Raw genomic sequence first — 11,349 nt, 5'->3', positions numbered from 1 at the left:
GGGGGGGGGGGGGGCTCTGTCAGACAAGGGGCCAGTTGTTTGAGAGAATCATGGTAAAAGACTCCGTGGTATCCAGAGAAAATGGTTCCTATGTTAGTTGTGGCAGAAGATAACAAATCTGTAGATAAGAATGATGTTATATTTAAACCTTTTTGTTTCCCTTTTTTTCGCTTCTTTTGTAAAACAAAAATCTGATTGCACTGTGTTGCTCCTCTGGACTTCAGTGGTCTCTGAGTAAGCATGACTGATACATGGAGCATCTTAGCCCAAGGCTAAGTTCAAGGGAAAACTAGACTAAAAACACAGTGTATGTGGGGGGGAGGGGGGGGATAATCATGCATAGAGTGTCTTCCGTGAAGCCTGAGACCTGTGTATGACTGCTTAGAGAGGCCAGAAATGTCAAACCAAGCCAGTAACACATGTAACTTTGTATGATGTAAACATCCTTTTTTTTCCCCTTCTGATACAGTATTATTTGCGTTTTGGAAACTGTGACTTCAGAATTCTGTCATACTAGTTGCTATGAAAATGAGCAATATGTTCTTTAACCCAAAACACTTCTAATTCTGTAATACAAAAGGACCTATTTTGATGAACTGCCAGGAGTTCTACTGTAGAGATTTGATGGCCTTACAAACCTCTGTGGGAATTACAACCTTGTGTTTTGTTCTTCTGTAGCTAATTGCAAAGTAATGGCCCATGTCTAGTTATGTTGCTGTATTAGAAGGCTTGAATGTCTCAAAAACTCAGGAGGATACGAAGCAAATCATTCTTTATTTTAATCTCTCTTGTACTTTGAGGTGTCACTGGATTTTTTTTTTTTTCCTAGCAAAAGTTGCAAATTCTCAAACCATTTCAACACAATTCATTCCAACACTCTTTTGTCAACCAAGTTTCCACATAATGCTCTTGGCCAGGTCGTTTTAGAGTCTTACTGCTATAAACTGGCATAGTCTGAAATAGTATCCAGCATAGCCATGAATCTTGGCTGAGGGAGACTTTGTGCAAACAGCACAGAATAAACACAGATGACTAAAATAGATCTGCGTTGTGTGCTGCAAATGGTTTTAAAGCTCCCAAGATGTCAGCACAGCTAAGCCCAACTTAAGTAGTCCCTCAGGCAACCAGTAAAAGTGAGTTAGCCTACTGACTTGGCCTTCTAGCACAGCAGAACAACACTGAATACATTTGTGATAATTTCAAGTGACCACCTAACTGTGGAGGTTTCCCTGGAGACTTCTTACACATGTTCCACAGCATTAGCCTTCTAATATTTTTTTTTTAATAGCAGTTGCTACTGCTTCTAGTCTATAGCCCTTCTTAGCCAATCACCCTAAGAGTAGCAAATTGCATTTTGCTCTCACTTGCCCATTTTTTTCCAGACCTGTGCCCTCAATTCCCAAATTCTTGTCATTCAAGCTGGTTCAAAAAGGACCTTTCCCAACAACTGAACCTTAGGTTGCTCATTAGGACAAAGAAGCTATCATCCTTCTGAAATGCAGGGGAAAAGACTTGATGCACCTCCTAAGGCACTGGGCCAAAAGAATAAAACACAAGGTTGGAGTGGCAGGGTGTGAGCCTGTTTCTGGGTGCTCTTGCTCCACTGACTTCCATTTCCCCACCTTCACTGGCTGCTTAAGGTGCTCATGTTGCACAGGTTAAGGTCCCAAAACTGTATCACAGAATTCATGCACTGCTAATGGTCTTTAACCTAGAAACTAGTTCTAGATCAAGCAGTATAAATGGAGACTATTTTCTAGACAAGTAAGTGGATTAAAAAAAAAAAAAGGGGGGGAAAAAAAAAGAAAAAATGGTGTCCGCTCAGGTCTATGTCCCATGGAGACCATTGTTTCCTATAAGGGGTTAGGTATCAAGACTTAACTGAAGGTTGAAGGTGCCTGTCATTCTTTGCATTTCTCATTCCTGAGCTTTGTAATATGCTGGAACCAGTGTGTGTATATATATATTTAAAAAACAAACAAACGCCAAAAAAACCCCAAAAAACCTCAGTCACCTCATGACCGTCTCAAAGCATGCATAGTGTGACAGTATTGCAAGCAGTGTAGAAAATTATGCATTGGAAGTTCTGTCAGCTTGATATTCCAGAAGTAATTAATAGCTATAACCCATATTATGAATGGTTGAACTATGTTTGATGATCAAAGCTGTGTGGTAGCCATCTCATTTGAGGAAAAAGGAGAAAATTGTGCTTTTTTTTTCTCTCAGGCCACACATGGATATAATCGACCCTTAAAGCAAACTGTACTTATCCATTGGAACTCCTAGTTCTAAGCCTTTTCCACAAGGCTGTCTATGTGAGAGTACTCTTTTCATTTGCTGATACACATTGTTTTGCAGAAGATACTCAACTGTTTGGTCAAAAAACCCACATGGTTTTGTATTTTAGATATAAATTTGCTAACCCTCCTGGGAGATCTGTGTATCTTGTTCTTGAATGTTTTCAGATGGCTCTGTAGTAATACTGTGTAATATTCTATCTCATCCATTTGTTGTCTAGTATTTCATGTAGTCAGAGGTGCTGTGAGCTTCTTGTAATGATCCTGGCTATCACACTGCTTCATCTTCTTTTCCCTGACTCTCCCTCTTGTGCTAATTCGTTTTGCTTTGCATTCTCTAAAAGTAGTGTGCCTGACCGTCTCAAAGCATGCATAGTGTGACAGTATTGCAAGCAGTGTAGAAAATTATGCGTTGGAAGTTCTGTCAGCTTGATATTCCAGAAGTAATTAATAGCTATAACCCATATTATGAATGGTTGAACTATGTTTGTGTTGAACTATGTTTAGTGTGCCAGTGATATCCCAGGTCCTCAAGACCAGCAAAATTATAAAATGAAGTGCCAATAGTCATGCAATTGTAGGAAAGCGAGGGAGGTGTGGAAAAGAGGGATCTATACGATGCCGAGGTGAAACAGCAATCCCAGGAGAAATGAGAAAATAAAGGGAAGAATTAGTTCTTGCCGGAATCAGGGCTCCTATTTGCACAGTGGTCTCTCCAACTTGTTTATCTGCTGCATCTTCCTCCATAAAATTTCATGTCTTTCAATATGAAAGTTAATGTTCTCCCTCTGACATAACTGGCTGATGGCTCTGGGGATTAAGAGTTGTTTTGTAATCTAGAAACATTATTCTGAAAGGTACCAACCATCCTTCTCTCTCATTTGCTGTGGGAGAGAAAATTACTTGTCACCTCACAGGACCAAACTGTATTTTTATCGCAGCCTGATATTCTGTCCTTGTATGAACAATCATTTATTTTATTTTAATTCTGTAGATGCTCAGAGAAAATGTAGGAGTGGGGAAGGCAGTGTTCACTTTTTCCTTGTTTGTTCCTCGAAGAGAAGCTAATGTAGTTTAAGAGACAATTTAATTCCATCGGTATGCCCTTCTTTTCCCCTTATTTTACTCTTATTTCTCTTGGCCCGCTTGTAGCAGAATAATGCATGTAGGTGTCAGTTTTTGCATCTTTAAATCTGAACTCTATGGAGAATGCTGCAATTCAATTTACAACCTGGCTTGTATTCAGGACTGGCCTATCCTACCACAGCAATTTATTTATCATGTTGTTTACTAAATCATTTATATACTTTGGACAGAACAGACAAGGCTGCCAACAAAGCTTAAACAGTGATTTCATTACCCAGAAGCATGAGAATGCAATCAGGAGTATGCCATGGCGTTGTCATCTGCTGGCATCGTTGGAGACAAAAAGCAGAGCTTACAACTGGTCTGAATTGCAAAAAAGTATTTTCACAAGGGGTGCTATTTTCCCCTTGTTATCACATAAAATTTTCTGTCAACAGTCTTTATGATTCCATTTTAAATTTACTTTTATCCCAGTGACCATATCAAGTTAGTTACTTGTCCTTGCTTTCCTACTTATCTATCCTTTTCTTTTCATTGCCACCATTATTTGTTTCTGCTCCCTTATCTTTGTGCTTAATTTATCTGTTTCTTTCACACATCTCTCTGGGCTTTCTTCCATCACAATTTTTTGTATGAAGGTCTTTTCCTGACCTGGCTCATGAACTTGCTGATTTTTCATTCATGTCTTTTCTGAGGACTTATTTCTGCTTTGAGCTGTCTGAAAAGTTACTCTAAAAGGCAATTATTTTAATTATCCCAACATAAGTAATTTACTTTCATCTCATCTGCCATTCACACCAGACTTCATTGATTATTGCTCTGTGTTCCTGCCGCTAGTCCTGTTCTTGTTTTGTTACCTCTTTATTACACCATTTCTGGAGTTGGAAAGTGCTTTTGAACAGGGATTATACCATTATTTCTTCTGAAAAATGACAAACTGGTGAGCTGTCTGATCACTGATATCTTCCTGATATTTGTCTGCTTTGTCTTTTTTATTTATTTTTTAACTCTTAAATAATAAACTTAACTCTTAAAAAAAAAGTGTTCATACTGGATAGAAACTCTTAATCTTTTTTTCAGGCAAGATGCTATTGCTTTAATTAAAAAAAAAAAGTAAAAATTTGTCTGAGCAGAGATTGAGAGATTGCAGGACCAGTCACAGGGTTTGTGAGACTATTCAACTCCTGGGTAGCAAATTCTGAAAACTCATCTGAAGAGTTTCAGAAAACTCCTCTGAAGGGGAAGCAAGGGAATTGACACAAGAATCAGTCACTGTGAAGGTAGGCAGAAGTCTGAATTTCCTTCTCCACAGTAGCTATCTGTGATGAGCAGTAAATGCAAAGTAGCTTCACTTCTTTCATGAGAAGACTGAAATGATCCCAGTGGCTGAGGTCACTGTATTGGAGAAACAAGTTCTCTGTTTAGCTAGATGAAACTGTTTCACTGGACTTACTATTTCACTTGGACTTCAGTGATTTTGTGGAGCGGCTAACATGCAGGAAAAGTTCACACTCTGTTTTCACCACACAGTGGCATGTTTGTGTGCCCATAATAGGTTTGCACATGAAAAAATAGAGACTTGACTTAATATAGCGGGTTCACAAAAAAGTTTCCAGAGGCTGATAGCAGTGTCCCTTTACGTTTTGTTCACAGCTGGAGATTGAGAGAAGTGTTTGCTAAAAGTCATTGCTAAAAACTGCACAGACTCCTATCAGAACATGGCATCTGTTGTAAGAGTAGCAGCAGGACACACTCAGGTTTCAGGTATCCTTGATGGGTAGATGCTGTTGATCCACAAGATGGCATGTTAAAACTGTATTTTATATATAATGTCAGAGGTGCAGGATCTAAACACTGTTGTGTTAGTGTGAACTGGGGCTTAAAAGTATGTCTTGTGGAAAAAGAAAAAAAAAGAAGAGCTATTTCAAATTGGACCTAGGAGCCATTTGAAATGTGCTCTTTTTATTTTTGCAATGCAAAATTTGAGTGTCATGGGAAGAGAGTGAGGAAAGGCCCTTTTCTGTCTTACCACGAGAAGTAACTCGTTTTCTTTTTTTCCTCAGCATTGTGTTGGGTTTACATTCAAAATCTGTCAGTAAGTGGACACTGATTTGCTGTAATTCAGCCACTGGTGCCTCCCAGTTCCAAGAACTTATGAGGGGCTTCACAGAAGCCAAATAGTCATATTGACTAAGAGTTCTTGTGGTTTGGGGATTATTATTTTAATTTTTTTTAACTTAAGCTGTTCAAGATTTTAAATGGACTTGAAGGGAATTAAAGTTCACAGTTGTATTTTAAATAATGTGCATCTATAATTAGTATTTTTACTTGTATTGCCTGCAAGTTTATACTTGAGAATTTTGGAGCCTTTTTAGCTATCTTTTAGCTTCCCTGCTGTTTACAATTTGTGTTTACTTCATTTTGGACAATAAAAGATAAATTAGTTCATTTTTTGGCTCACATGCACTAAGCCATTTACTGTATTTGGATCACAAACTGCACAGAGAATGTTAAATTCAGATACAATCCTCTTCATTTAAATGGAAGAAAATAATAGTTCCTATAAATGTTCAGTTTTGTAACATTTTTCACTCTCTTCTTCTTTTGTTGAGCAAGCCCTGATATTTCACTCACCTAATTTCTGTGTTCTTTTTAAGGGCCTGTTCCAGAATATACTGAAAAACATGAAAAGGCTGTTGCTGACTTTAGCAGGTGTCAGATCAGGGAGTCAACTATTAATTTTCCACTAAATTCACATTTTTGACAATACAGGGATCTCTGAAATATGAATAAAACCAAAACCACCATTAATTAGGTTACCTTTAAGTATGTAAGAGTTAACGTATTCTAAGAATTACTTCTCTATTCAGATTTTTCTCCTCAACTCTGTAGTGTTTCCAGTCTGAAAAACATTGAGTGTATTTGAAAAGTCTTTTTGAGGGTTTTCTTGAGAAGAAGGAAAGTCTGGTTCAACTTTTTACTATTATTCCACAAACTTTCATCCAAACTCCCCCTCCACATCAGAGTAGAAAATCTGAATACAAAGGACTGTTTATTTCCAGTCCCTGATAATTACTTTTTTTTCAATTACCTGACAATTGAAATGTCTCACATTTCAATTTTTTTCAAACAGTTGCTATGTCCCTTAAGGGTGTTGTTAGCAAGAGAGAGCTAATTGGTAGAAGGAGCATTCATGTTTCAGCAAAAGGCATTACCTTTCCCAGCCATTCAGTTTACCTAAGCACTTCATACACGTGCCAGAATCGTTTCTCATCTTTTGACTAATTGAGTGACCACAAGGGATCAGATTTGTATTGGGTTACAGAGTTAGGAACTAGTTCACCCGAGTGAATTGAAGAAAACCTGGTTTCACTGCTGCTTGTTTTCCATCATCTGCCGTGTTTCATCCCAAGAGAACAATATGCAGCCTGTCACTGAGCTCTTAAAACCAGATTTGTTACCTGGCTCCCTGGCTTGCAGAGCCTTCGTAGAGCTGCTCATGGATTACTGAGGTTTTGCACGTGCTTGTAGTCAGGAGGGGAGGTCAGCATGAGAAGATATATGAGTGTGTTAATTTTATCATGTGATCTATGTCTTCTTAAAACCTATTTGAGTCTATCAGTGGTCCTGTTCTGACCAAATCTTCTCCAGCATAAGTAGTTTTTATAAGAAATTTTTATGTTACCTGGAATAGTTGAGAAATAGTTCTAAGAAATATTTGTATTGCTGGATGTGAATGTAGCCTGAAGTCTAATTTTTTTTAGATGGGATCTTTGAATCTGCATGATTATATGATTATGTATTGTCATCACTTTAGAGGAATTTCATACAAATTACAAAAAATGCATTTTTGTCATACTTTTCTCTTGTAACTGTTCCACAACATAATTTCAGATTTCTAAACCTACCTTGTACAGTTAGTTTCTAAATAATGGAGTATTTGTTGTCCAAGCCCTCTGGAAAGCACAGCCCTGTTATCAGACGAAATACAGATGACTCTCTACTTTGTAAAGGTTCCTCTGTACATTGTTCCTCCAGACATAAGCAGAATTTTTTCCATATTGGCAGGATATAATCTAATACAAGAGCATTTTTTCAGCAGAGATCTGTAGAGCAACTCGTAATGGTATTTTTCTTAAGACTGCTTGTTTACTGTAATGTTTCAAATGTCAGTGTTTCCAGCGGTACTTTTCATTCTAAGGTCTTGGAGCCTGTCCTGTCTTTTGAGAAGTCACCAAGGATGCCCGTAGGATAAACTCAGTATCTGAGTGCACCCTCTGGGTACACAAAATTACCAGGATTTAATACATATTGTGTCTTAATCAGGTGGCCTCCTACATCAACAGGCATTTCCAGACAGTGTGTAGGCTTTTCATGAAGAAATGGTCAAGATGATGGTGAATGACAAAGCATGGTGTGATCGTGGTCACCGCTGAGACAGCTCTTCCAGAAAGGCATCACAGTAGCCAGAATATCTTTCTGTTGCTGTTAAACAAGCTTCTCTGGTGGTTAACATAGTCATAGCAGACAAAGCTGGAGCTCCGTAATTTTTTTGTGTGTGGTAGCAGTGGAAACCCATCTAGTAGGCAGGTGAAGGAACAGGATGTTAACAGCAACAAAAAGTTTTATAGAAACATTAATTGCATGGTTTTAAAAAATTGTATTAGGACAGAGTGTAACACTTAAAATGGGAGATAACTAATATTGTGGCTAGAACACCCCAAGGCAGTGTTGCCGATCTGGGCAAACTAGATAAGCTGTATGAGTACTAGCCATCCTGGGGAGAGAGGGATAACTAGGTGCTCTATGCTTGTATGATGTTTCTGATCATATACCTATGGCCCATTTTAATTCTGGGCATCATTCTATGATGAAGAATACCTGTAAACTGTGTTTTACAGAGTAGGGATTATAAATTAAGCCCTCTCCAGAATTAAACCCTTATACCAGCAGAAGATAATTATGTTGTTGATCTCTTTAAAATGTGGGTATAGTGAGATAGCAGTTTCTCCCAGTTCAGGAATCTCTCAGTGTCAGATATTCCAGATTGGTACTATTGCTAACATAAAACCTCCCCTTTGGGAATAAATTCCAAAGTCTGAAAACAAAATGAGCTTTTACTTTTATGTAAGAAGGGCAGGAAATATGCATAGTTTGATAGATTATTTTTTTTTTTTAAATAAAGTAAGTAGAAGTCTTTTGTTTCAATTTCCCCTCCTGTTGTTTTTAACTATAGAAACAGCTGAAAGGTTAAATACAGCCTTCCTAGTACTTTTTAAGGAACTTCTTTGTAGTCTCAGTAAATTTGCTAGCAGATCTTAATATATTAATGAAAGAATGAACATGATCAGTCTCCAATTAATTTTTTCTTTTCTTTCTCAAATGCATAAGCCATTGAAAATCACTATGATAAAGGAAGTAGCTTAGACTTTTCCAAATGTCTTCCTCCTTCGGTTGCTCATCTGTTTCCTTGATGTGCTTTGCATAATATTATGACTACATACAGCAAATCAGTTATGCCAATATAAGGGGAAATTGGGTTTGTAGAAATTATTCATATATTTCTTTCGTAAGGAACATCATCTTTTCTTCTCTTTTACATTTGTATATTTACACTGATAATAAAGAGATTAGACTGTTGTGACAAGAAGTGTTGGGATTTGTGACAGTACTGTGATATAAAACCTATCACAAAGCAAATGTCAGGTCTAACCAAGGCATTGTAACAATTCTGTACTTTTAAAAAGTTTTATGATTAATCCGTGTAGTTTACCTAAGCAGAGGATAGAGCCTATTTCCATAATACCGCAGATTAAATCCCATCCATTTAACCTCTCTGTGCTGGATAAAGAATGTGATATTTGTCTGTCTTTTTTGACTCTGTCATCTGTAAAATAGTTACACTGATTTGCAGGTTAGCCAGTGTTGACTTTTCTTGCAGTTAGCAAGCTTACCTAGTCTGTAAATGCAAATAGTCATTACAGTTGCTAGAAGCATTTTAAATTTTACCCATCAGTAAAGAGAAGAACCAGTAAAATGCATATGAAAATCTGCTTTTAAAAAAAGATCTTAGGTGGAAAAAATAGTAAGTGCTGAGTTTAAGTAAGAAAATTTAATTCAGCTTCTCTGTGCATAACCATTATCCTAGTCTGATAATTTATTGTTATGTAATCACACAGTATTTTAATGTTACTTGATCTAGATATTAGCTGTAACACCTATCCATTATAGATCCCCAAATGTGTGTAGAAAGTATATCTGTATATAACAATGTCTGTATCACTATAGATTTTTAACTTGAATTATAAAAGGCATTCAGTGGCTGCAACCTGTGTGGAAGCAGTAACTTTTTAGTGAGGTGATTTAGAAGTATTATGTAAATAGTGTTCAGAAACTACCTCCATACTTGGGATTCTTCACACACCATAAGCCAAGTGCAACGCACTAAAGGATCACTTATAATCTTCCTTATTTTGAACTTGCGCTCTGACATGATACTAAATCATGATTTCGGTAAAAGCTGACCAAGTCCCATTGCTAAGTGTCATGCCTTTCTTTTTCTGTGTTTCAGCTGAGACAATCCCAGTCGTACTGCACAGACACAGAATGCCTTCAGGAATGTGAGTAACTATTGAGATCAGAAGCATGGAAGTAAAATAAACAGTAGTAATTAAAATACGGTCTGACTGGTCTTTAAAATGCAGCAGTTGATTTAGTCTTCTAAGAACATATTACATTAAATCAAATACTACAGTACTAAAATCGTTATGTGGGGGAGGTAGTTTCTGAGAATCTGTGATACAGATGAACATTTGTACATTGGAACCATTGTAAGGAAGTGGCAATGGTGAGAAGGCTGGAGTAACCATTGATCGGGCCCCAGGCATTACTGAATCTTACTGTTAGCCTCCAAATAGGATGATTTCAGTGTTTCCTAAGGACAAAATTTGGAGGGGGCATTATTTGTCCTCCTTACAGTCATAGCAGCCTAACTAGTGTAGAAGACTGGATATTCAGCACAGACCCCCACACGTACACGTGTTCACAGCTGGGGCTGAGTAACTTACTGTCAGTGCTGTGAACCCACTACTTCACTGTGATGGAGAGGAGATTCCCCACCAGCTCTGCCTGGTAAGTTGACATACACCATGACTGCATTTCTGTTGACTTGGCGGCTGTGTAGCTAATGAAGCTGAGGACTGATGTGTACACTTCCTAGAAATTTGCTATGAAATAGATCAAAAAACCTCTCCCAAATGGTGAGCATTACTAGGAGTGTCAAACATTGCCAGCATCTGCAGAGAAGCATAGCTGTGCAGAGGTTATGCAGTAATGTAAGCTTGCCTGAGGCGCTGTATTTACACTTTTCATGGTCTAGAGGGAACATTGTCAAATGCTTATAAATAAAAATGAAATGGATCTGTTTTTCCTGTATTGCTTTACCAATTGAGCATATGAACGAACTCAATTAGCCTGCATCAGGGCTATTGTAATGCTTGGAGGGAGCAGGGAGCACCTGCGTTCTTGGAAGCAGTAGCTGCTGGTGCCTGTGTCTTCTCCAGGTCTAGGAGCAGTGCAGTCAAGGTTTCCAGGATCTTGGGGAAAGAGCATGCCTTCATGCACTCTCATGTTCCTCTCTCTTCACTCCCCTTTAGAGATGGGCATCTAGCTTGGACTTGCACTGTGCCCTCCCAGTGTGAAACAGTCCCAGATTCATTGCGATGTTGGGCTGAAGGAGAAAAGCTATGAGCTTTCCTAAATAACCCCTGAAAAGAGAGATTGGGGCACATACGTGCCATAAGAATGCTGCTGGTTTTACTCTTTCTTTATGGGCTTTGCAAGTTATGCTGTGTGTCTGTGACTTCCAGCATCCCTCCTCTCCCATACACAGCTATCCTAGGGCAGGCTTTTTTGTCTCCCGCAACTTAGACTTCTATGTGTTGGGGTTTTTTGTAAATCACAGACG

The 11,349-nt window shown here is 38.1% G+C and overlaps 1 protein-coding gene across 1 annotated transcript in view; it reads left to right on the top strand.

The window, feature by feature from the left end:
• SMIM14 (small integral membrane protein 14) overlaps window positions 1-11,349 on the top strand; it is a 24,138-nt gene that overhangs the window by 5,299 nt on the left and 7,490 nt on the right. The window contains exon 2 of the mRNA XM_009695582.1: window positions 9,955-10,003. Within this exon, the coding sequence (XP_009693884.1) occupies window positions 9,955-10,003 (49 nt within the window). The remainder of the gene's footprint in view (window positions 1-9,954; window positions 10,004-11,349) is intronic.

This window comes from Cariama cristata, unplaced genomic scaffold (assembly GCF_000690535.1).
Source record: "Cariama cristata isolate BGI_N322 unplaced genomic scaffold, ASM69053v1 scaffold8822, whole genome shotgun sequence".
Classification (NCBI taxonomy): Eukaryota; Metazoa; Chordata; class Aves; order Cariamiformes; family Cariamidae; genus Cariama; species Cariama cristata.
This window is presented reverse-complemented; position numbering and strand designations above follow the sequence as displayed.